Raw genomic sequence first — 26,899 nt, 5'->3', positions numbered from 1 at the left:
CTCTCCCCGTGCATTTTGCCCGTGTTTTCCAGATTCTGTGAATCTTGAAAATGCGGGCAAAACACATGGGGAGAGTGAGGCAACCTCTGTCGGCAGGAAAAGGCATGCATAATCAAAAGGAAGCCCCAAAGCAGTCAGCATGAGTGACCACAGAGAAACATCCCTGCATAAAAGGCCAAGGACTGCACTGCAAATAAGGAAAAGTATTTAAAATGCATCTAAAATCTTTTGTTGTTTTTGTTTATCCTCCACACAGCAAATCTGTGCCCTGTGCCTTTCATAATTCCAGAAAATGCACTGCTGTCAGAGACAAATTTTTATGTGGGGCAAAAAGTCTTTATCAAGTGCAGAGAGGGCTTTCAACTTAGAGGGCAGTCTGTCATTACATGTAATCCTGACGAGACATGGACCCCCACTACAGCTAAATGTGAAAGTAAGTATGGCTTTCATGGCTGTTTTTTTAATTATAAATAGGTTTTAATATGAAACTCTTATTCATTCAAATAAAGCTAGAAAACAAGGCAAACTAAACCAAGAAAGAAATTTTGAGCACTGATGCATATTCATATGTGCATAAACAGATGAGTAGTGTTTACTGAGTCACCAGATACCACTAGTGATCTGAGGCAAGCATGCTTTAGAAAAACATCTGGCCTTTTGCATCTGGGCTATTATTAGTGATTGGTGAATTCATGCCTCCATGAATTCATTGTACAAAGCCTCCAAGCAAAAATGGGGGAATTAGAGTGCATGGTTTTAAGAGAAAACATAGATATAGTGAACATTACAGAAACCTGGTGGAGGGGAGAGAACCAGTGGGATACAGTCATCCCTGGTTACAAACTGTATAGAAATGACAGGGAAGGGCGTATTGGAGGGGGTGTTGCTATGTATATCAAGGAAGGCATAGTGTCTAATAAGCTAGAGACCATACAAAGGGCAGACTCGTCCACAGAATCCTTGGCGTGGGGGTACTCAAGTCCACATTACTAGAGGCTCAGCTAGCTTGTATACCGCAGGTCAGGTAGTAATAAGCCCAAGAGGTCACCACCATGGCTAACGGGTAAGGTGAAGGAAGCAATTAGAGAAAAAAAGTCTTCCTTCAGAGACTGGAAGGTTTGCCCAAACGAGGCGAACAGAAGCAAACACAAACTTGCACAAAGGAAATGCAAACAGACAATTAGAGATGCAAAAAAAGATTTTGAGGGGCATATTGCTAAACACATCAAAACAAACAATAAGAAATTATTTAAGTATATTAGGAGTAGGAAACCAGCTAGGGAAGCGGTTGGACCATTGGATGACAATGGGAGTAAAGGAACTCTAAGGGAGGATAAAGCGATTGCTGAAAAACTAAATGAATTCTTCTCATCTGTCTTTACTGTTGAAGATACAGGGCAGATTCCTTCTCCTGAACAGAGATTTTGGAGAGGGGAAAATGAGGAACTGAGGCAAATAGTGGTAACAAGGCAGGAAGTCCTAGAATGTTTAGACAAACTGCAAACTAACAAGTCACAGGGACCAGATGGTATTCATCCTAGAGTTCTTCAAGAACTCAAATGGGAAATTGCTGAATTTCTAACAAAGATATGTAATATGTCCCTTCGATCAGCCTCTGTACCAGAGGACTGGAGAAGGGCCAATGTAACACCCATTTATAAAAAAGGTTCCAGGGGGGTGTCAGCTCTGGGCTCGCCAGATAAATCTTACAAACGACCTCTAGGCATGGTCTCCATAGAAAGTTAGTTTAATGGGAAAATGCACAGCAAGGTACAGAATCCAACGGGGAAGATGCAATGAGGCTAATGGGGGGTAGGGAGCTGAAATGAACTTTCTGGACGACTCCTGGTTGCCACGGCAACCCTTAGATAGGCCGTTCTCAGGGAGTGGCGAGACAAAACATCACAGAGTTGAATAACAAGTTGACCTTGGAATACCATCTGGTCTCCTGCTGGGTATCAGGCCGTGCCTGACATTCTGCCCCCTCTAAAGCCCCCCTCCTCCCAAGTCCAGCAGGGAGGGACAGTTCAGGTATAATGCATGGAATTGGCGAACCAACCAGGGGGCGGACACATGGTGATGATTCACCCATTCATCGTATGCAGGACCGAAATGTTTCCAACGGACCAGATACTGCAGCACCCCCCTGTGGACCCGGGAGTCGAGGATCTTGGACACTTCGAAGTATTCCTCCCCCCCCCACCATGCTAGGCAACTCAGGAGGGGCTTCTGGGTGCCATTTGGGCGAGGGTACATGTTGCTTCAAAAGACTAACATGGAATACTGGATGTATCTTTCTCAGAGTCTTGGGGAGGGAGAGTTCAACAGTCACTTTGTTGATGATTCTCGATACGGGAAAAGGTCCTACATACTTTTCACTGAGTTTCCTGCAGGGACGCAAGGAGCGTAGGTTTTTGATGGACAGGTACACCAGGTCCCCCACCAAGGCGATTTCCCAACCAGGCGAATGATGTTTGTCTGCTTGAGCTTTGTACTTCCGTTTAGCCCGTTCTAAATTTTGTTGTAACCACGGCCAAGTGGTCTGAATTGCCTGGACCCACTCACTTATGTCGCCCCCCCCTCCTCCCCTGAAACGTCAACACTGCCTAGGGGACCAAACTCTCTTCCGTATACTGCGTAGAATGGACTAAAACCTGTAGATTGATGTACAGCATTATTATAAGCATATTCCGCAAAAGGCAAGAGGTCGACCCAGTCATCTTGATGGTAATTAACATATCACCGTAAATAACATTCCAACACAGCATTAACCCGTTCGGTCTGTCCATCGGTCTGAGGGTGAAACGCACTTGACAGTCCCTGTTCCACCCCACCAATTTGAGAAAAGCCCTCCAAAATTTGGCAACATATTGGACCCCACAGTCAGAGACTACCTTGCGCAGGAACGAATGATATTTGAAAACATGTGACACAAACATACGGGCCAATTTCGGGGCGGAGGACAAGCGTGCACAGGGTACCAAATGCACTTGGAAAATAGATCCGTAACCACCCATAGTACCGTTTTCCCCCTGCTGAAAGGTAGATCAGTCATGAAATCCATGGCAATAACTTCCCACGGTCTTAAGGGTGCTTCCAACGGTTGCAGCAACCCAGGGGGCTTCCCTGGGGGTCATTTGGCAATGGCGCAGGTGGGACAACTGCGAATGAATGCGTCTAAGTCCGCTCGCATTTTCGACCACCAAAACTGCTGACGGAGTAGGTGTAGCGACTTCACGAAACCAAAATGTCCTGCAGATTTCACTCCATGAGCGAGACCGAACACCTTCCCCCGAAGTATTTCACGCACATACAATTTGGTATCTTTAAACCACAGTTCCCCCCTCTTCACAAGATTTGCAGGAAAGGCATTGGTTAACTGTTCTGTTTGGCAACCCTGGACCAATGCGTCTCTGAAAGAATTCGGTAGTCCCTCTGGGAGAGAAAATGGGGGAGTTGGACTCACGGGTCCCCCTGATGCTTCAGTCTGCGGTGCTAGAGGGAGGGGTGCAAGCGTCTCACTCGGGCACAGTACGTCCATAACCTCAAGAGACCATTGTCTTGGGCACGGGTCTGCACAGCTAACGTTGGCGTCAGACCCCCCTGTGCGGGAGTGAAAAGGGACTCCGTGTGGCGCTCCAGCTTACTCGGGTATTGGGGAAGCCTGGACAAAGCATCGCCAGCTGGTTTTGTTTCCCTGGGACATGGCGTATGATGAAATCGAACTTAGAAAAGAAATCCGCCCAACACACCTGTTTGGCGGAGAGCTTGCGAGCCCCCGTTAAGGCTTCCAAGTTTTTGTGATCGGTACACACCTCAAAGGGGGTGTCTGCCCCCTCTAGAAAATGTCTCCACACCGTTAGAGCATGCTTTACCGCGGCGGCCTCTTTTTCCCATATGGGCCAGTTCAGCTTGGATTGGGAAAACTTCTTAGAAAAATAAGCACAGGGGTGCAGCTGGCCGTTTCCCCCCCCTTGCAAGAGGGCCCCTCCCATGGCTACCTCGGAAGCATCTACCTCAACGATGAACGGCCGCCCGCAATCTGGATGCTTCAGCACGGGTTCTGTTGTAAACAATTGCTTAAGAATCTCAAAAGCTCTTTGACACTCCGGTGTCCACTCCACCCTTGCTCCCGGCTGGGAAGCCGCACCCCTTCCCCTTGGTTTTAAGGAGGTCGGTGATGGGCAATGCAATTTGACCAAAGTTGTTGAAGAACCCCCTATAAAAATTTGCGAACCCTAAGAATTGTTGCACCTGTTTACGGGTGGAGGGAGGTTCCCATTCCACCATGGCTCGCACCTTTTCAGGATCCATGGCCAGTCCTTGGTGCGAAATTATTTATCCTAGGAAAGTCAATTGATCTCGGTGGAATTCGCATTTAGATACCTTGGCATAGAGCTGATTTTCTCTGAGGCACCGTAGCACCTCTTTGACCATGGCAACATGCTCCTCATAAGTCTTGGAGTAAATAAGAATGTCATCTAAGTAAACCACCACTCCCTTAAACAACAGGTCATGAAGTATTTCATTAATCAGCTGCATGAAGACTCCCGGGGCGCCTTTTAGTCCGAAGGGCATCACCAGGTACTTGAACATCCCAAAACAGCTAGAAAACGCAGTCAGCGGCTCATCTCCCTCCCAAATCTTTACCTGATAATATGCTTCAACCAAATCCAGTTTCGTAAAAAAGCACGCCTCACTCAGCTGGCTCAACAAATCAGAGATTAGAGGGATGGGATAGGCGTTGGTTTGGGTGACCGCATTGAGTCTGCGAAAGTCTATGCACAAGCGTAAATCACCCGTCTTCTTGCGCACGAAAAAGGCAGGGGCGCAATTTGGTGCAGAGGATGGTCGAATGAACCCCCGCTCTAGGTTTTTGTCTAAAAAGTCTCTGAGTACCAACTTTTCTTTGGGGCTCATTGGATAAATTTTGCTTTTGGGCAATGTACCTTCCCCTACTACTTCAATGGTGCAGTCCGTTGTGCGGTGGGGCGGTAGCACATCACATTCCTGTACATCAAAAATGTCAGCATAGTCCGAATACTTGGGGGGTAGTTGAGGAGGGTTAATAGTATTATTTGGCTGCGCCGCCATGGCAGGTTCCCTCGCCGCTATTTCTTTACGATGGCGATCACACTGTGGTTGGGCAAATTCTATAGTTCTGGCTGCCCAGTCTATAATGGGACTGTGCCCACGTATCCAATTCGCCCCCAACACCACGGCGTAGTGAATGCTCAGTGCTATTGTGAAATGCAACTGTTCCCAGTGATGGCCCACCCCATGGCAACTCTACCGGTGCGATGGTCCACCGGCCCTCCTCGAAACTCACTGCCATCCATTTGAGCAAACTGGATGGGTTGGGGTAGGCGCACCGCTTTTACTTTTAAGGCTTGAAACGTGTCCTCATTAATTAGGGTACTAGGGCCTTTACATGAATCTGGGGACCCCCCCTTGTAGGACTGCAAAATAACATCTAGGAACATGGTGTCCTCCACATTGCTCACCATTCTTGGGGCTTCAGGTTGTACTCCAGTTGTACAAGGGTCTGCGGCAGCGCTCCATCTCCTGACTGGTCGAGAGTTGGGACCAGATTCAGCGCCTAGACTCCCCAAGTTCCCTCTCCCTCTGGTAAGGCAGTACTGTCCACACTCTGTACAGTGGCATTTGTAATCCGAGGCCCGGAGGGGCCAGGTAACAGAATGGAGAGATCCGCTGAAGGGACTTCTGCGTCGAGATTGAGAGTGGAGGGACCATTCCGTCCGACGGTGGCGGCGCTTCCGGTTGCAGCGCTCTTTTGACGACTGTCTCCTCCTGCCCGAGTCACACTCCCAGGGCGGGGATTCGGGACTGGCCATTTCGGCTGTAACGGGTAGGCTGCGGTGAAATGGCCTACCGCCCCACAAATGAGACAAGCTCCACTTAGGAACCGTTCAGCTTGGTCAAGTTCAGGAGCTGATCTCCATGGTGGCGAAGCGGGTACCTTTGGGGTTGCCTGCAGGGTCGCTCGGGCTTGCCGCGGCCCCGTCTCCTTCGCCCTGCTCTTGCAGAGGGAGAGAAGTTGTCGACCACTCTCCACCTCTCCCGCCAACAGGATCCATTCTTCAAGGTTCGGCAGGTCTCTCTGCATAAGACTCCAATACAGTATTTCGGGATTCAGCCCCTCCCGAAAATACTGTACCCATGTGGCTTCGCTCCAGTCCACAATCTTACTGTCAAGCCGTTGAAACTCACTGGCATACTCCCGGACTGATTTAGCACCCTGGCGCAGTTGGAGGATGGCGGTCTTAGCCTTCTCACTTCGGAAGGGATCCTCGAAGAGTCCCCGTAATGCTCACATAAAGTCATTTAGAGTTTACACGGATCAGGCCCGAAGGTTGAACTGTTGAATCATCCATTCCGCTGCTTCTCCTTCCAGCAGGGACAACTCATACCTAACCCGACTGTCTTCCGTGGGAAAGGTGGGTCCCTGCTCTCTCATAAAACTGTCCACATGATGTAAAAAGAAAGGCAGCCTTTCCGCTGACCCATCAAACGTTGCTCATAAGTCTCTTTGTGGGGTGTATGGGAGCGGTTGCGGAGCATGCCATACTGGTTGTGGTTGTGGTTGACCCGGCGACGCGGGTCCCCCTGGATGCTCTGGAACGGGGCCCCTGGGCTGACCTGGGGCAGGCTGTCTTGAGCCTGGCGTTCCCAACTGGCCTAGAACCGGCATCAGTAGTCCTGGCTGGCCGGAACCAGTGCCAGGCAGACCCTGCCCTCCAAGCTGGGGTGGTGCCAGTGCCAGTGGGAGCGGGATGGGGGCTGGTTGAGTCCGTTAAAACTTCCCCATCTCCCGCCACATGGTAGCCATTCGGTCCTGCACCTGAGTCAATTGTTCCTGTAAGTCCCGGCTCTGGTGTTGCAGGCATCAGACGTCGTCCTCATCCTCTCGCGTTCGGCATGGAAAAGCTGTCCCAGCCAGGCGCGTCTGGGAACCCCGGAGATTGGTCTCCCACTCCGTCTGCTGATCCACCTGCTTCCGCTTTCGGAGGGAAAGATCCGGAGCCGGGAGCAGCCACTCCACCGGCTCCAGCATGCGCGCCACCCAGGCCTGCCACCCACCCCGGTGTTGGGCAAGTCGCTCGGCCCCCTCCCGATGGCTCTGCTCATCCTCCTCCTGGATGCGGCGCTTGGCTTCTGGCCCGGCGATCGTTACGGCCTTCTCCCGAATGCGCTGGGCCACCTCCTGGGCACGCTGGGCCTCCTCTCGGGCGCGTACCTTAACCTTCTCCCGGAGAAGGTGGCAAAGTACCTCTCTGGCAGTAGTTGTTCTCGGTCTCCCTGCCTGGGGCGATCTGTCATCCCCCTCCCCAGAGGGATGAGTGAATTCAGCCACTGCCGCCATGCAGAACTTAGGAGAAAGGCTCAAGCCCCATTCCCCACAAAAACAAATCAAAGAAAAAAAGTTAAAAGGAAGAGGGATTAGCCTCATAATGTCAGCTCTGGGCTCGCCAGATAAATCCCACAAATGACCTCTAGGCATGGTCTCCATAGAAAGTTAGTTTAATTGGAAAATACACAGCAAGGTACAGAATCCAACGGGGAAGATGCAATGAGGCTAATGGGGGGTAGGGATCAGAGTACAGTAATAAAGCTGAAATGAACTTTCTGGACGATTCCTGGTTGCCATGGCAACCCTTAGATAGGCCGTTCTCAGGGAGTGGCGAGACAAAACATCACAGAGTTGAATAACAAGTCGACCTTGGAATACCATCTGGTCTCCTGCTGGGTATCAGGCCGTGCCTGACAGGAGGACCCAGGAAATTTCAGGCTAGTTAGCTTAACGTCTGTTCCGGGTAAATTGGTGGAAAGCATTATTAAAAATAGAATTGTCAAGCATATAGAAGGGCAAGGTCTGCTGGGCAAAACCCAACATGGCTTCTGTAAGGGTAGGTCCTGTCTCACTAACCTATTAGAGTTTTTTGAAAGCGTCAATAAGCATGTGGACAGGAATGAGCCTGTGGATATTGTGTATTTGGATTTCCAAATTTTGTATTGTGTATTTGGATTTCCAAAGTCCCCCACCAAAGACTGCTAAGCAAACTTCATAGTCACGGGATAAGAGGACAAGTCCTCTTATGGATTGAGAGCTGGCTGAAAAATAGGAAGCAGAGAGTAGGAATCAATGGTCAGTTTTCACAATGGCGGGATGTGAGCAGTGGGGTGCCTCAGGGATCTGTGTTGGGACCGGTGCTTTTCAACCTGTTCATCAATGACCAGGAGTTGGGGTTAAACAGTGAAGTAGCCAAGTTTGCAGATGACACCAAATTATTTAGGGTAGTTAAAACAAAATCGGACTGTGAAGAGCTCCAGAAGGATCTCTGCATACTGGAAGAATGGGCATTAAAATGGCAAATGAGTTTCAATGTGAGTAAGTGTAAAGTGATGCATATTGGGGCAAAAAATGCCAACTTCACATATACACTGATGGGATCTGTGCTGGCAGCGACAGACCAAGAAAGGGATCTTGGGGTGGTAGAGGATAGTTTAATGAAGATGTCAACCCAGTGTGCGGCTGCTGTAAAAAAGGCAAATTCCATGCTGGCCATAACTAGACAAGGAATAGAGAATAAAACTGCTGATATCATACTGCCCTTGTACAAATCTATGGTAAAACCACACTTGGAATACTGTGTACAGTTCTGGTCACCACACCTAAAAAAGGATATTACAGAGCTTGAGAAGGTGCAGAAAAGAGCAACCAAAATGATTAGGGGACTAGAGCAACTGTCCTATGGGGAGCGGTTAGGACGCTTAGGGCTGTTTAGCTTGGAAAGAAGGTGGCTAAGGGGAGACATGATAGAGGTCTATAAAATTATGCATGGTTTGGAGAGAGTGGACAGTGGGAGGTTTTTCTCTCTCTCCCATAATACTAGAACACGGGGTCATCTGCTAAAGCTGGAGGCTGAGAAATTCAAAACAGATAAAAGGAAGTATTTTTTCACACAACGCATAGTTAAATTGTGGAACTCCCTGCCCTAGGGTGTGGTGATGGCTGCCAGCTTGGAGGGCGTTAAGAGGGGAGTGGAGGAAAGGAAAGGGGTATTCATGGCTATTAGTTGGAATGGATGCTGGTCATGCTGCATACCTGTTCTCTCTAGTATCAGAGGAGCATGCCTATTATTTTGGGTGCGGTGGAACACAGGCAGGATGGTGCGGCTGCACTCGTCTTGTTTGTGGCTTCCTAGAGGCACCTGGTTGGCCACTGTGTGAACAGACTGCTGGACTTGATGGGCCTTGGTCTGATCCAGCAGGGCCTTTCTTATGTTCTTATGTTATGCAGATCAGTTCAGATCTGGCCTCAGCAGATTGAGCTGTTTTACACCAAAAATGAAGGGGGAAAGGAAAATTGCTTGGCTTTTTCTGAGCCCCAGTTCTGAATGTTGGAAACTCTTGTCATGCAGCAGCAGGAACACAATAGGTTTTCTGATCCACATGCACATAACCACACACACTCTTCCAGCCCCAGAGTCCTTGAACTGGTAGTTCTTGAGAACTACATTACCCAGGGTACTAGGTGCCTGGGGCCCAGCTGGAGCAGGATTGAAATAACTGGGTGGAGGAAGGAAAAGAGATTACACCCCCACCCACCACAGCAGCCACAGTCAGGTAAGTGGATGGATGAGAGGGAGTTTTTCTTTGGCTGAAAATACAATTGAAGCTAGAGAAAACCTCTCTGGTTATAATCCTAACCTCGGACTGGAGGCAAGCCTCATAAACTGCTGAAGTTTGCAGTATGAGCCCAGTGGTTACAAACATTAGCAATGTCATTAGCTGTTGTGCAAGCAAACTGGACATTGGTTCTCATAGGTTATCCGGGCTGTGTAACCGTGGTCTTGGTATTTTCTTTCCTGACGTTTCGCCAGCAGCTGTGGCCTGCATCTTCAGAGGAGTAACACAGTGTTACTCCTCTGAAGATGCGGGCCACAGCTGCTGGCGAAACGTCAGGAAAGAAAATACCAAGACCACGGTTACACAGCCCGGATAACCTACGAGAACCAATGAACTCTGACCGTGAAAGCCTTCGACAATATTATAAAGTGGACATTGCTTTTTTCCCTGTACTGTGTATTATTGAGACCCACATTCTAGACTTACAACAGGATGCTGGGGGGAATTTACCTTGGACAGCAAAATAGCTTTGGCCAGCATGATCCCTGTACACATCCTTGCTTGTACTTTTTGTAATTTGCCTGAATAAGTCACATCTTGGCCTTGACAGAAAAACCTTGACTTATTGAGATGTGGGGGGGAGAATAAGACAGAAGAATACCTCCAATCAGTCCTGTTTATAATTAATTTTCTGCAGCCTCGTGCCCTGTATAGTCTTGTGTTCTGTTTGCCTTTTGACTAGTTTGCTTTTTAATCGCATTTTCGTTATTACATTTGCTCAGAAATATCTTGTGGGCCACCTGCTCATGTAGAAAACGCTTTGGTCCGTGGAACATTTTACCAGTACGGAGATGTAGTGACCTATTCATGCTACAGCGGGTACATGCTGGAGGGCTCCTTTCGAAGTGTTTGTTTAGAAAATGGAACCTGGACAGTGCCGCCAGCCTGCAAAGGTATGTAGCCCTGGCATAAGTATTGCAGCTGCAGATGACAGATGACAGATGACAGTTAGTGTGGTGTAGTGGTTAGCGTTAGATGAGGCTCTGTGAAACTCTGGTTCAGATCCCCACTCCACCATGAAGCTTGCTGGGTGCCTTTGAGCCACTGGCACATTCTAAGCTTAACCTACCCCCAGAGGTAGGTTAAGCTTAGAAAGCCTTCGACAATATTTTCTACCCCCAGAGGTTAGTTGTGAAGATAAAATGGCAGAGAGGAGAACAATGTAAGCCACAAGAAGGAGGAGTAGTAGTAGTTGGTTTTTATATGCCGACCTTCTCTACCACTTAAGGAAGAATCAAACCAGTCTACAACCACCTTCCCTTCCCCTCCCCACAACAGACACCCTGTGAGGTAGGTGGGGCTGAGAGAGTTCTAAGAGAGCTGTGACTAGCCCAAGGTCACCCAGCTGGCTTCATGTGTAGGAGTGGGGAAACACATCCAGTTCACCAGATTAGCCTCCGCCACTCATGTGGAGGACTGGGGAATCAAACCTGGTTCTCCAGATCAGAGTCCACCGCTCCAAACCACTGCTCTTAACCACTACACCATGCTGGCAGAGTATAAATAAAGTGAATGAATAAATACCTATCTTCTGATGGTCTGCCTACTTTCATGATCTCTCAGGTCTTGTTTGTTCTTGGAGATTGAATAGGCTATCCATTCCCAGCAAACAGTGAACATCTACAAAAGCAATTTCCCCCATATTTAGTGTCTGTTAAATATGGAGTATTATTCGTTCTTTTATTGCTGTCCAAAAATGGGCAGTAGAAAAGAAGCATAGACACAAAAGGTCTATGTTCTCCTTTCATACTGGTCGGGGTGAATGGTTTCAGTGGTGCTTTATAAATAACAAAGGCCCATCAAAAAGACCTCCAGTGCCTAAGCTTTTGAAGGGCTGACATCAGAAGCAACATGAAAACCACCAGGATCAATGATTCACACAGACCATGTAAGCCTCCTTTCATTAATTTTTATTTTAAATTTTATTTTTAACACACAAACGTACAAACATTACGGCATAAACAACCATAATATAACAATACATGTGGAGCTTACCATTCAAAATCACAATTCAATTATCTAATTTGTATTACATTACCCTTTGTTCTCAACATATTTTTCCATATCTGATAACATATTTATTACTTGTTCATTACACATATACTGCCTAAATCTTTCCTATCCAACTATGAGGTTACAAAAGCATGGCCAGATCAGCTGAGTTTAGGTAATGAGAAAATTATTGAGTCAGATGCAGCTGATAGAAAGTGCTCCTGGCCACTGTGCCCAACCTGCTTTTCAAACAGCAAGGCAAAGTCCATGAGCACCTCCAAGCTCTTTGCCTGCTCTGAAAAAGCCAACATCCTTCCATCTAGGATAAATGGAATCAGTCCCTCTAGAATATCGACCTTCCCACCAGCATTACCTCTGTCTTGTGTGGATTCAGCTTCAGCTTGTTCTACCTTAGCCACCTGATCACAGCCTCAAAGCACCAGTTCAGAACCAAGACAGATGCATCCGTGGAGACTTGGATAATGAAATATAGAGCTGGGTGTCATCACCCGAAGCTCCAGACAATCTCATTATGCATTAAGATATATTAATTATTAAAATTAAAAAATAAATGTGTTAATATATACATTAAATAAAGAACATGGTGAGAGAACAGAACCCTGTGGCACACCACAAGATAAATTCTACACGACAAGATAAATTCCACCCAGTTGATTATACACCTCTGGTGGAGCCACTCTGTGTCTACTCAGACAGAAAAAGAGTAATATCTGTGCATGGGCAGATACTGCTCTTAATTGGGGGAGGGTAATATCCCATTTTTAAAAACATGTATTTTTATATTTTTGCAAACATGGGGCTTACCCTGCATTTGTAGAATATTTTTACACTTGTATGTCCCCATGGCAAATTTTTAAAATCTGTACAGGGGTCATGGGAAATTAGCTGTATATTACATTGAGCACACATAATGCTGTAAATCCATGGGTACATTATTACCATGTTTAGAATAAAATGCCATTACAAGATTTGGGCTATGTTTCCATTATCTTGTGATGCTTATCTCACAAGCGTATTTTGCTGCTTGTACTTGGCAGAACTTTTATCGGTTTATAAAGTTTTGCAAGTGCTACCAATGAGATGTATCATTTAACCGCATCAGATTATTTTTCCGTTCAAGCACTAGGGTTTTTCCCCCCTTATATTTATGTTTGGTCTACATGCATGTTTTTTAATTGCTGGAAATTGTTGCATTAATAAGTCAATTGCATCCACCAGAGGGCAGCATAAACATTCTTGAGTGTATGACATGGATGTTCACAAAAATATGAGCCTTTTATTATTATTATGCCTTTGCACACATTCACACATTAGCCAAAATAGGAATAATAATAATAATTTTACTTTGTCCTATGTTAACACCAGTAATCTGATAGCATACGGGCCTGCCCAAACCTCCCGGACTGGCAACCCGCTATGCAGGCACTCGACTACTGTTCTGGCCGTGCGCCCGCCCCAAACGCTGCGGGATGGTCATTGCGCACTCCGTTGTAACGGACTCGGACGCTCCTGCAAGCGCTGTGCAGCTAGCAGCTAGGAAGCAGATGCAAGGGCAGCCTCCGGTGAACCTGAGAGAAGCTGCAGCCATGTCATGGAAAGCAGTCAGTCACGTAGTCAGTGCCAAACACCCCCCTTGCAACATCCCCAGCTTAATGGGCTGTCAACAGCAATCCTGATATCAAGATGAGCCGTTCCTCCAGCTATGCAGCAGCGATCCCAGGACGTTTGCACAGATCGCACCCATTGTTCCAGAATGTTAATCTCGTCAGCAGAGATTTCCCGGTTCCTCTCGGGTTGCAAAAGCCATTGGAATTAGAATAGATTTCCAAATTCTCACTACCCCACCCCGGTAGCCACAGATTAATCTTTTTGTCATGTTTTGTCACCTGGGAACCTAGGAAGAGTGAATCCCCTCTCCCCGCCCCCAGAAAAACAGTATATCTGGGGTGCCCCCCGTTCATTATGTCACCTTAGGTCTTTCCTGGCACCTTTGCCATTACTCTGTTGGTTTGGTTTTGCGCAGCCTAACCATGCTCCCTCCCGCCTTGCTGGTCAAGTCTACGGGAACCCCTGCCCCCATCTTGGCTTTTACTTTTCAATCTGTCTTAGTCTACGTTAATTTGGACAACACCGCATCTGGAAGGTAAATATATCCCAATCATCGATCTCCTGCCACGTTGGCAACTGTACCTGTACTCCTCTCTTTTTGAATTTCCTAGATTTCTCTGTATGATTGTATGCATCATTGATTTGAATGAAAAAGACATAAACACTATTTAATTTGGAATCCATTGTCTGTCTTTATTCAAGGTCTCATTAAACGGATTCTGGTATAGTTGAGTGCGAACCCGCTTTATAAATACATAGCTACCGATTGCTCAAGCTAATTCCCCATACTAATAGAGCAATTTGGCTAACAAATCTTTCTAGTATCCATGTTAACTAGGCTGGTATATCCCCATATTACAGGTGGGGGATCAGGCAGAGACTATGATTTCATAAAGGCTGCACTGTAAATTCTAGTGATGCTGTGATATTTGCAAACAGTGTGGTCACAAATTGAACTTACCTTGCTTGCCAGATCCATTTTGCTTTCAAGTTGAGAGTCCATACAGTAGCACTGATGGTTTGTTTGCAGTTTATAATGTGCAGGATTTCCAGTGTATTTTCAACATGCAGTTGGCAGCATTTGTTCTCACATATGAATGTCACCAATTGCACAGATGCAACTTCATTAGGCATAAGGCGAGCAGCTGCTGCTGATACATGCTCAGAATTTACTGGCTTGCTGGAAGCGACGGAAACTGTGGTTTTCTCAGCCTTTCAACTCAGTTTGGCAGACAGCAAAAATGACAGTTCCCGCCAGTTCAGCTGAAAGCCATGCTGAGGAGGGTTGAAAAGAATAACAGGGAAAAAATAAGCCCCCATAGGAAACTATTCTCTATTTTAAAAGTCATCCTCTAAGGCAGATTAATCTCCCCCTTCCTTTCAGAATGGTGGGGCTTTTGGCCTGATTAGGGGCGAACCATTCTGTATGAATGTGCATGAATGCATGTATTTTGTGAGCATCCAAAACACTCACATACCCATCGAACATTCTTGAGTGCCTGACATGGATGTTCACAAAAATGTGAGCCTTTTATTATTATTATTCAGCATATACGGCGTTTGCTCATCATTACTGAATCCATGGCTGAGGTAGCATTTGAACCAAAGGACTTCTTGGCTAACAGCTCAGCTTTTTAAACACTATGGCACATCATAGTTAAAACTCTGTACATTTACATTCCCTCTGAATGTGTAGTGCCAGTGACACCTTTGAGTAATTTCTGTGAAGCTACATGTTCTAATTTGATGCTGTCCCCCTTTCCCAGCTATATGTCGGTTCCCATGTCAGAATGGTGGCGTCTGTGAGCGGCCCAATGCATGCTCCTGTCCAGACGGATGGATGGGCCGTCTCTGTGAAGAACGTACGTACCTTTTGCTACATTTATTGATTTGTTGTATTTGGCTCCTGCTTTCGCTCCAAGGAGAGATCCAGTGTGGTGCAGTGGTTAGAGTGTCAGAGTAGGATCTGGAAGTCCCAGATTGAAGTCCCCATTTGGCCGTGAAGCTTGCTGGGTAACTTTGGACCAGTCCTTCTCTCTCTCTGTCTCACCTAACTCACAGAGATTAAAAGGAGGAAAGGAGGACTGGGTTTGCAGCCCTGGACTTCTTGGAGGAAGGGTGGGGTAAAATGAACGCACAACAATTTTGTGTGGTGGGGGGCTTGCCTTAAGCCTCCTTCTAAGTTACGTAGTTGTGCGGGAATTTGCTCGGCATTCTCAGACTCTAATATTCTGTTGACTACACCACACTGTGCCACTTATTTACATTGCACTTGCTGTGTTGGGAGAGTTAATTAATCGAAATGTATTTTGCCATAGAATTGCTAACTAAGAAAGAATAACTCAGATTAGCAGAGTTTGAACAATAAGAAGAAGGCATGATTTTGTATATTTGTGTGGGGTTAAAGCATTGAAGTTATGAATTATTGGGTACAGTAGTCAAATGTTTAGGGCGCCAGACTAAATTCCCAGACTGTTAGGTCAGGTGTCTTGTTGACTCACACAGCCTCAACTGCAAGTGAGTTGTGCACATTGATGGCTTCCTTTTCGCCTCACATGCTCCAACTGTTTAATAGCAGTTTTTAAAATGGGACATTTAGAAGTGAAATGGAACAGTCCTTTTTAAAGAATTCCCATTTCCTCTGGCACTGGTCAGCATCAGTCCAAAAACCTGAAGGCTCATCTTCCAATAAGAAGTTTGCAGTGTGCAATCGTAAAGAGAGTTATATAACCCTCATAGGGTTGCACGGGAGATACGCCAGCAAAAAGCTGGCATATCTCAAAAAAGGGGGGGGCATTCCTGAGCTGAAACGGGAGATACGCCAGCAAATAGTATCTCAACAACAAAACGAAACAGCTCAGGGGTGCCCCCCCCCGGCCAGCACCAGAATGCCAGAATGCCCCAGGAACGCCTCCCAGGGTGCCGGAACGCCTCCCGGCTCGCCACCACGGCCTGTGCCCGCGGCTAGAGACCAGCAGGAGGCTCCAATGGCGTCCAGGACCAGCGCTGCCACAGCAGCGGCCAGGGACCAGTGGCCGGGCCTGCACGCTGGCTCTGGAGCCACTAACGCCGGCGTGCGCCTTCCAGGCACCAGCACTGTGGGCCCCAGCACTGGCGGAGGCCTTTGTCGGCCTCCTAAGGACAATGGTAAGTGCCGCCAGCGCATTTCAGGAATGCGCTGTTACAGTGTTCTATGTGTATTGAAGTCATGGGGCTTAGAAGTGTGTAAGTCTGCTTAGGAAGAAAGTAGATTCCTTTGAAATGTGGTGTTGGAGGAGAGTGTTACGGATACCCTGGACCGCCAAAAAAACAAATCAGTGGGTTTTAGATCAAATCAAGCCTGAACTGACCCTAGAAGCTAAAATGACTAAACTGAGGCTGTCGTACTTCGGACACATTATGAGAAGACAAGAGTCACTGGAAAAGACAATCATTCTAGGAGAAGTTGAAGACAGCAGGAAAAGAGGAAGACCCAACAAGATATTGATTGGCTATAAAGGAAGCCACAGCCCTCAGTTTGCAAGGTCTGAGCAAGGCTGTTAAGGATAGGACACTTTGGAGGACATTGATTCATAGGGTCACCATGAGTTGGAAACAACTTGACGGCACTTAACACGCACACACACACACAAGTCTACTTAGGACAATGCTGTTAAATCCCAGGCCCTCCCTGGCCTGAATGCCACTTACCACAATGCATCATCTGTCTGTAGTGGAATGACAAGCACCAAAAGTAGCAAAGGCCATGAAAAATAAGATGTACTCCAAAACAGCTCCTTCCCTCCCAGGCAAGGTCAGTTCAGAGGTAAATGGCAGCCGAGCACCGAAGGCACACTGGGTGACAGTGTCCTAATTTGCTAGCACTTTGGCTGACAGTGGAACTGACTGTACCCAAAGTGCAGGGTGTGTGTGTTATAAAACCCAACCCTGAATTTGCACTTCAGAAAATGAAACACAGGCAGGCTGTCGAAAGACAGCACTTAAATGTGTCATGGGGAGAAATGGCGCACTTGATGTTCCAGTAGCAAAATAAATGGAAATGCACACACACATTTTGGACAGGGACAAAGGGTGGGGTCACTAATAACACTGCATAGTGAATGTCACGTGTCACTTTCCTTCTCATCAGGAACCATGTCAATAGACTTCATACCTAGTAGTGGAAGCAAAGTAGGGATTTTTCCAAGATAAGCATTTTCAGTGCCTAATAATGTACCTTAAAAGCCTGAGGTTAACCATGTTTTATTTGAAAGTAAGTCCCATTGATTTTGGCAGAACTTGCTTTCAAGTAAATGTGCTAAACAGTTAGATCGCCAGCAAGCAACCTTAATGGCTTAAGTGCTAGAGATTCTGGGAAGAGGGCGTTTTTCCACAAGCAACTTTAAGAATGCCTTTCAGTGTACAATGTGATGTTTGTAAACTTAGTTAATGTAGGTAGAAAAGAGGGGGGGAAAGATTTCTAAATCCAGTGTGCATTCTCGCCAATGCATGTTTCACACTGGAATTACAGACAAAAATAAATTTAAGAGTTATTTGTGAAAACAGAATTAATGATTTTAGCCTTCAAAATTGGAGTCACATTTTAGATATAAGATTTCAACTTACATCCCTGAAAGGATGAATAATAAGAGAACAAAGTTTTAAAGAACCAAAAATGATGTATGTATATGTTGCCATTAAAATATATATCAATCCCACAGTTTAAAGGGTGCAACATTGGATGTTTTAAATAAATGTATCTGGAAATATGCTCTTGATCTCTGAAAGTAGCCAGGATGCCTTCATCCTCAGACTTGTTTTCTCCTTTGTATGTAATTATTGTAGGCCTAAACCTGGCTTCAGCCTCATTCAAATACAGATAGGGCATACTGAATAATGCACTTTCAATCCTCTTTCAATGCATTTTAATGATCATTTGCAATTCACACAGTAAAATCCACCTGCAAAATGATTTAAAGTGGATTGAAAGTGCATTATTTGGCATGTGTGAAAGTGCCCATAGATTCTTCCATTTACCGTCACTTAAACATGGAGGTCTGTGATGCATTTACAGCTAATGATGTCTGGACTTCTGTATTTTACTTTTGTAAAGTATAGGGATATAAATAAGTGTTTCAAAACAAAACCTTAACCCAGGGGTGTCAAAATCATGTGTTATGAGGGTCGGATAGGGCATAAATGTCACTTGATTGGGTTGCCAGCCCAGATCAGGACTGGGGGAGTGGCTGCCTCAGCTGGCTCGCGAACCAGGTAAGAGATTTCAAGGGGTTGCATCCAGCCCGTGGGCCTTATGTTTGACACCCTGCCTTAACCCCTTTCTTCATCTACATTCCTACTTGTTTCTAATCCCGAGTTAAGGTTGCCAACTGGATGGGGAGGTAGGGTTGCCAACCTTCAGGGGGTGACAGGAGATCTCCTGGGATTACAACTGATCTCCAGGTGATAGAGATCAGTTACCCTGGAGAAAATGGCTGCTTTGGAGTGGGGCCTCTATGGCATTATACCCTGCTGACGTCTCTTCCCTCCCCAAACCCCACTCTCAAAATCTCCAGGAATTTCCCAACCCAGAGCTAGCAATCCTTGGGGTGGGGGTGGGGATATCTTGTCCCTTTACAGAGGTTCAGTGAGTGGAAATGGGCAGCTAAAAGATTTCAGAGCATAATTACATTACCAGCTCTTTTCTGCTAATCAGTGGGATAATAAAGGGATCAATTTAAAAGTTGGCACCTCTATCCTGAATATGCTTATCAGGAGTTAGAAGATGTTAGTTTGTTAAAGCAAATTAATAAGTCATTGCTAGCATAGCACATTAGGAGAGCAGTCCTAAGCATGTCTACTCAGAAACTCTCTCAGGTCTATTCAGTAAGGCTTACTCCCAGGAAATTGTCCTTAGGATTGAGCGGTTTATCTGTTAAACTTGTTTCAATAGAATAGATGAATTTATTAATAAGGGGTTTGTTTTTTTCCTGATTCCTTCTCCAAGCCCCTGCACGTGCATGATGACATTTAACAATAAAATCCAGTTGTTTTATTTTAATTAGATTGTATTGGGCAGAATACCACAAATGAATGATTGAATAAAGGCCTCCTAAATCCTCTGCCCTTCCCAGCCCTATTTCATGTACTGATCGAAAGCAGCAACGACAAAGGAGCGCAGACAGGCCTCTCTCAAATGTTCCTGCACACATGAATTGTCTCTGAGATGGCTGGGCATGTTCCTCCCCCACCCCATAACTACTTTTGTTTGTTCTCTCTTCCCCCAAAATTGTACCATACACCTGTCATAGGCCTTTTATGCAGGGACGTTTCCCCGCGGTAACCCCGCCAACTGCTTCGGGGCTTCCCTTTGATTATGCATGCCTTTTCTGCCAGTCAGAGGTCGCCTCACTCTACCCCACAGGTTTTGCCCGCATTTTCCAGATGCTGTTTTAGCCATAATCTTGAAAATGCAGGCAAAACGCATGGGGAGAGCAAGGCGACCTCTGATGGACGGAAAAAGTATGCATAATCAAAGGGAAGCCCTGAAGCAGTTGGCGGGGTTACCATGGGGAAATCTCCCTGCATAAAAGGGCATAAACTGAAGTAAAGACATCTGCAAGTCTGCAGTTACTACGTCCTAGTATTATTCTAGCCTAGAGTTTGGCTTACAAAATCCAGTACCAAATCATTTTTCTTTCTTTCTCTGATACACAATGGCTTAGGAGAGAGGGGGGGATTTTGGCTATGAGAAAGACACCTACATTCCATGTGCCTTCCTGCTAAAGGACTGTGATGAGACCAGGCTCCTACAAATATCATATGCCCTCTGCCGTAGAGTTTACAGAGGCAACAGCCTGTGTAAGCTAACTGTTAACATTTAACACCTGCTCAATGTTTACAATCCAAATTTAAGCAAATTTCTTGGAGAGCCAGCATGGTGAGGGAGATAAAGGCTTAAATCTCAACGCTACTGGTGACTTTCGACCAGTCACTTTCTCTCTCAGCCTAAACCATCTTGCAGGATTGTTGTTGGGAGGATAAAATGGAGGAGGGGAGAACAAGGCCGTAGGCAGCTTTGAATCCCCACTGGGGAAAAAAGCAGGATATAACTAAATAAATTCTTCAGACTCGAATATTCTTTGATTCGCCGTGGCGTGTGTGTCTTTTCTTTAAAGAGTCTGGCTGTGCATTTGATATGTCTTGGCTCATTTCCGCACCTTAATGTCCACAGTGATGCTCATCCTAGACATTAGCTGCTTTTTTAATGCTCCTGACCACTGTGTTCTGCCACTTCAGTTCACATCCAAGTTCCCTTTTATATGCAAAGGAACGGACAGCAGCTTAGATCCACCAAAGTATGAGCTGTCCTGGGGTCCTTCAGTAGGAACCTATGAGGGAGATTTAAAACGGTCAACCTAATACCATGTAAGGGCTGTCATGCTGAGGTTGCTGCAGGGCCTGGCCGCAGTTGGTGGCAGCTTTTAACCAAATGAGCGCACACACGTAGATGTGTGTCCAGTTTTTGTTTCTTTGTTTATTTTGGTCAAACTTGCTTCTAAAACACTTGTCCTGAGAGAAACCAATGCATGGTAGTGCCATATTGACAGCTACCTTACAGAACAGGTTGGCAGCAATCGCTGACCGGAAAAAAAAATCAGCTGTCAGCCTCAGGGGGTTCTCCGAGTGAATCAGCCCTGTGGTGTTTTCATGAGGAACATTCTGTGTGCAGATAACTTTATCCAGCTTATTCAGTAATGGAGTGGTCTGTTTTTAAGAATGCCCTTTCTGATATTGAAGGCCTTTTGTGCCCTTTTGTTCCCAGTTCTCTGAAGTCTGTTGTGACAACATGCTGATTTACAGTGCTGTACAAGTCTCTTTGTAGACCTTTCAAATAAACTACCCACAAATCCCTTTTCCTTTCTCTCACCCCCCTCATCAAAGCAAAACAAAAACCGACACTCGGAGGCTGGGCATTTTACTTAATATCATTCTACGTAATGGCTTTCACACAATCAGCTTTCTTGGTTTAGTACAGGATTTCTCAGGAAGAAGAGGATGGGCCCTCATCGGACCCATCTGGCTGGCATGAAAATAGAACTCTCTCAGTTTGTAGGACTGTGGGCAGGGGCTATCAAGGGAAGGGGACTGAAATGGCTTCCCCTGCTTTCATAGAGGCCGCCACCACCCACATACCTGGCGTCATCTCTTCAAAGCACTGGCCTGAAAATGTGCTGATTGGTTGCTGGAAGCAACAGCCGAACCCTCGGCTCTCTCACCAAGTAGGCAGAGTCTTAAGACCTTTGTGCTGCCCTTGTGCTAAGAACACTTTCCTGGGAGTAAGCCTCACTGACTAAAATGGGGCTTACTTTTTGCATAGCTGCTCTCTTAGTTCTGGAATAAAATTGAACTAGTTTTCATTCTGTTTTCCAATGCAGAACATTTCAGCATGGAGATAAAAAAGATACCACTCCATATGTGTGTGTAAAGTGCCGTCAAGTCGCAGCCGACTTATGGCGACCTCTTTTGGGGTTTTCATGGCAAGAGACGAACAGAGGTGGCCAGTGCCTTCCTCTGCACAGCAACCCTGGTATTCCTTGGTGGTCCCCCATCCAAATACTAACCAGGGCTGACCCTGCTTAGCTTCTGAGATCTGGGCCATCCAGGTCAGGGCGCCACTCCATATACCTAGACAATAATAGCCAATGGTAGTTTTCAGCTGAACACTGATGGAGCTCAGGTTGTGTGTGCTTCTGTTTTTAGTCTTTTTTTATGAATAGCTCTGAAAGGTTCTCCAGGTTCTTCCCATCTGTGTTCGATAAGTCTGTATCTATAAGTTACTAACCAATCAGCAAGTTTCTCGCTATCTCTGGTTCCACTCAAGGAGTAACATGAATTAGAGCTCGAGCCAGGGCCTTTTGAGTTGTGGCCCTGTAGAATCATCTGCCCTCTGAGACCTGACCTTGAAGGCCAAGTATAAACAAGTAAACATTTTATTTAAACTTGCTTTTTAAAAAGAACACTGTCCCCAATACAGTTCTCATTGTATTTGTTTTGAAAACACAAGAGGGCCAAAGCTTCGGTGGGGAATGCGCAATTTTGCCTCACGCACTATGATAAAGGGCTGTTCAACATGTGACAGGAACTGGAAAAAAGAGGATGGGAGGAGTCCACAGAAGATTGGGCGGGCGGCATGATTTATTAAAGTCTGAGAACTACTGTCATATGTATTTCATTTCTCTAAATCTTTTCTCCCTCTTCTCTGTTTAGCAATTTGCATCCTGCATTGTCTGAATGGAGGTCATTGTGTGGCTCCTTATCAATGCGATTGCATAGCTGGGTGGACTGGATCACGCTGCCACCAGGGTAAACCTGCTTAACCTAGAATGTACCACAAATCAGGCAGCAGCCTATAGCAAATCAAACATCTGTTGAGATTATCACTGTAGCCCTGCTCACTCGTTGTGATTCAGGCACTCCAACTTGCATAATGGGAAAGCACATTGCCTGTCAAATGCATGTGATGTCCAGATTTGGTGTGCAAACGTGTACCCTCAAAAATCTGGGTATCTCATTGCACATACCAAAGCTGGAACATACATGCATTGCCCTATTCACACTGAAATGGTGACTACATGTATCAAGAGGATCCCACAGAGCTAGTTCTGCTGTGCTAGAGCATTAAACAACTAGTGCAGCTGCAATTAGCTGTGTATTTCTGTGAAGTCCTAGATATCTATGTTTTGTGAAGTTTTTGCACGGAGCAGTATCAAAAAGATCGGGATAATTTGGGGGGAGAGTGTTGCCCTGGTCTTGCTGAAGGCCATTTTATACCTTATGTGGCAGCAAATCATGCTTTTCCACTAAATATGCATTTAACAGAAAGCTGAAGCCCATCTTGCTTATCTGATGAGCATACCTGTAAGAGACACACATGTGCCTCATTCATGTTTAGGAGTATATTTTTTAAAAAATAGTATGTTAAGAAATCTTGAGGAGTGTCTCTTTTGAGTATCTTGATTATCTGGCCATTTATGCATGGATGTTTCCCCATGGTCACCCCCCGCTGATTGCTTCGGGGCTTCCTTTTGATTATGCATACCTTTCCCAACCATCAGAGGTCACCTCACGCTCCCCGTGCGGTTTGCCTACATTTTCCGGATGCAGGCTAAAACAGCATCTGGAAAACGTGGGCAAAACATACAGAAACATGCTGGGAGTGCGAAGTGACCTCTGACGGTCAAGAAAGGCATTCATAATCAAAGGAAAGCCCCGAAACAGTCGGAGGGGTGACCACAACAAAAACAGCCGTGCATAAATGGCCTCTGTTTCAAATCCTGTATTCTCAACATATTGGTTATATGTGGAGTGTATGTATATTTGTGCGTTTTCCTACTTTAAAAAAATATACTGAAGCTTTCCTAATGAATCTCATAAACTTGCTTTCAGCCTTGGTGCTTTGATCAAACCAACCTAGTTTCTGATTCTCAGGTTTAACAGGAAATGGTATGGCATTTCTTCCTGTCTTCTGCTTTCCAGATAATTTCATTAACACTGCAAAACCACCACAGCTATTATGTTGCTATGTGGACATGTTTCCTACCAAGTCAAACTTCTTTGCATCACTGTTTGTCTCTTATAGTTCAGTTACAAGCTGTTCTTTACACTGATATCTTTTGCAGGGAGTTTCTGTCCTTTTGAATTTTATCTCCACATGCAGCTGCTGTTTCAAAAAGAGTTATAGCTTTGACAGATGAGTTGCTCTTTTTCTGCGTTTTCTCTGCACATGCAAAGTGGCCTCTGTGCTCTGCCTTTCTTGTACAACCCCCACTCATTAAACTGAAATAGTGAAAAGAGGTCTATAATCCAGTAACAAACAGCAGCGGTTCTTGCTGTCAGGTACCTTTTAGACATGTTGTAGCAGTTAATCCTTCCCAGTATTGTTTCTGAGCCTGCATGGTGGGTGGGAGGGGCACAATGGAGGCAAGAACAAACCCTATTTTGCATATGCAGATCCATCTTATGTTGTCAATATGTGTGTTATCTGTTTTCCATTCTGAGGAAACAAAAAGAAGTCTGCTGGCTTGCATCCAAACATCACTGAATCTTTTACTATTGTTGCATGACAGCAATCCCTCACAACTGGATTTCCCTTCATGGGCCAGCCAGTTCACTTGCAATTCCTCATGTGCAACAATAGTTCAATATCCAACAATGTGCAGCTGAGCTCCTCCTCTTCCTCAGGGAAAGTGACATTTCCCTCATGTTTTGCATCCATCAGGAAAGAATCGGTAGAAAATGGCATTACCATAGAGAGGAAGAACATGGACAGGCCCATGAGACAGTAGGGAGAAGGAGGTATGGAGAGAATGGAATAGAAAACAGAGGTCCTCTGTCCATGTTAAGGTAGATAGACCTTCTCAATGGCTTCTGGAAGCTTCTCTCTCTCTCTCTCTCACACACACACACACACTCACTCACACTCACACACACACACACACACACGGCTTCCATTTCAGGCTCATGAGAATTTACAGTGCAGTCCTAAGAATACTTTCTGGGAGGAAGCCCCATAACAGACTTGAGTGGGAATCTGGAGAAAGCTGCTTAGAATGGCACTGGTAAAAAAAAATTAATCCACCTTGAGGACTAGAAACGTGTGTTCTGAAAACAGTTAATTCTGACATTCTCAGCAGGACCAAGTTCACCATTAAATATATATATATAATTTAAAATAACCATACAGTAATATCAGTTGAAAACTTGTTTCTGAAGAAAACCATTCGGTCTGAACCATTGTAATATTTCTGAAGAGCATAAGGTGGTGATGCGCATCTGTGGTTTTTTAATGCAGCTGTCTGCCAGTCTCCATGCTTAAATGGTGGGAAATGTATACGACCCAATCGGTGCCACTGCAGTTCACCATGGACTGGACACGACTGCTCTAGGTAAGGATTCCATTTCTCATGTCAGGTCTTGGACATAAAAAGAAAGTATTTTTTACTCCTGCTCTGTTCTTTGTATCCTTCAAAATCCACCACTTATATGGTAACCCAGTGTCACGCTGTTTGTGTATGAGTTTCTAGTCATTAGGTGGGGTTTTTCGAAAGGACGGATTTCTGGCAGCGAGTCCCATGAGAAGATGACAAGGCTGTCAGTTGAATGTCAGTCTTCACCAGCTTTTTAAGGAGAGGAGCAATAAGGCTTCCCTCCTCAACTGGGGGGATTGTAGACATCTCCCAAGTAAAGACTGGCAACTTTGGAGAAGCTCGCAGTGATGGTTCAAGTTGGCCTACAGGACAACTTGTGGTTTGAGACACAAAGCAGCCCAATGCACGATGCTCCCCCCCCCCCAAATCCTATACATGACCCCTTGTGCAAGCTATATGGAACTGACAACGCCAGGATTAATATACACTGACCAACCTGAATCCAGCAGCCTTAAACTAGTGTGCATACGGTTCACAATGGTGAAAGCTGCCCAGGCTGTGCCCATGCAGTCCTAACCTGATCATTCGTGACATTGTCAATCACTTATTTTGTGAAGGCAGGGGGAAAGTGAATCCAATCTCCACCTCCCCCATCCCACTGAACAGTTATTATGTATTTACTGCAATTAATTTAAAGAACCAGCATGGTGTAGTGGCTAAGAGCAGTGGACTCTAATCTGGAGAACTAGGTTTTATTCCTCACTCCTCCACAGGAGCGGCGGTCTCTAATCTGGTCAACCGGGTTGGTTTCCCACTCTTACACATGAAGCCAGCTGGGTGATCTTGGGCTAGTCACAGTTCTCTTTGAACTCTCTCTCAGCTCCACCTACTTCACAAGGTGTCTGTTGTGAGGAGGGGAAGGGGAGGAAGGGAAGGAGATTGTAAGCCTTGTAAGCCGGTTTGACTCTCCTTAAAAGGTAGAGAAAATTGGCATATAAAAACCAACTACTACTACTACTAGAACATTTTTGTGTCACTTGTTGCAAATAACCTGGCTTGCTGGATGGGCCTTTTTAAGCATCAGGAATTATGCATAGCACAGCATTTTCTCGGTGATGCCCAGGAAAGCCTGATTATGAGAGTCGATGCTCTAAATGAATCAGGGCAGGAGTCTTCCTGATACAGTAGACTCTGTTTGGGACTTGGACTTAATTACCAGCTGCAAATAAATTACTTGATTTTGTTTCTTTTTTGCCTGGGTACTGATCTAGGAAAAGAAAAACTGGGTTCTACCACTTCTAACATCAGAGCAACTGCTGAGAACGTTCTCATTCAGATCCAGCGGGCTGCATTATGCCTGGCATTGTAAAATCAAATCCAATGGGTTTAAAAAAAAACTGTTGTTTTTTAATGGTTTTTTATTTTGTATTATATTTTCTTACACTTTTTTATTTTGAAGGAACCCCCTTTGCCACATCCAGAAATAACTCATTTATGCTGTACATGCTGCTGTCAATACACAAATGTAAAAATAACATTGTCTGCTGAGGAGGGGAGGGGAAGCTACAAACCTTGTTGTCTTTTTTTTAATATTGCAAACCCCTGGATATAACCTGCACTCTATTGTCAATCAGAGCTAAGCAAGATGCTGAGGTTTAAAT

General features: G+C 45.6%; 1 protein-coding gene across 1 annotated transcript in view; it reads left to right on the top strand.

Moving 5' to 3' along the window:
* The window catches only part of SVEP1 (sushi, von Willebrand factor type A, EGF and pentraxin domain containing 1), a 162,135-nt gene extending 135,550 nt beyond the window's left edge, over positions 1–26,585 (top strand). The window contains exons 45-50 of the mRNA XM_056849206.1: positions 257–433; positions 10,434–10,604; positions 15,099–15,194; positions 22,579–22,674; positions 25,163–25,256; positions 26,510–26,585. Coding sequence (XP_056705184.1) covers positions 257–433; positions 10,434–10,604; positions 15,099–15,194; positions 22,579–22,674; positions 25,163–25,256; positions 26,510–26,540 — 665 coding nt within the window. The 3' untranslated portion in view covers positions 26,541–26,585. The remainder of the gene's footprint in view (positions 1–256; positions 434–10,433; positions 10,605–15,098; positions 15,195–22,578; positions 22,675–25,162; positions 25,257–26,509) is intronic.
* Positions 26,586–26,899: the final 314 nt, after the last annotated feature.

This window comes from Euleptes europaea, chromosome 4 (assembly GCF_029931775.1).
Source record: "Euleptes europaea isolate rEulEur1 chromosome 4, rEulEur1.hap1, whole genome shotgun sequence".
NCBI classification, from domain to species: Eukaryota; Metazoa; Chordata; class Lepidosauria; order Squamata; family Sphaerodactylidae; genus Euleptes; species Euleptes europaea.
This window is presented reverse-complemented; position numbering and strand designations above follow the sequence as displayed.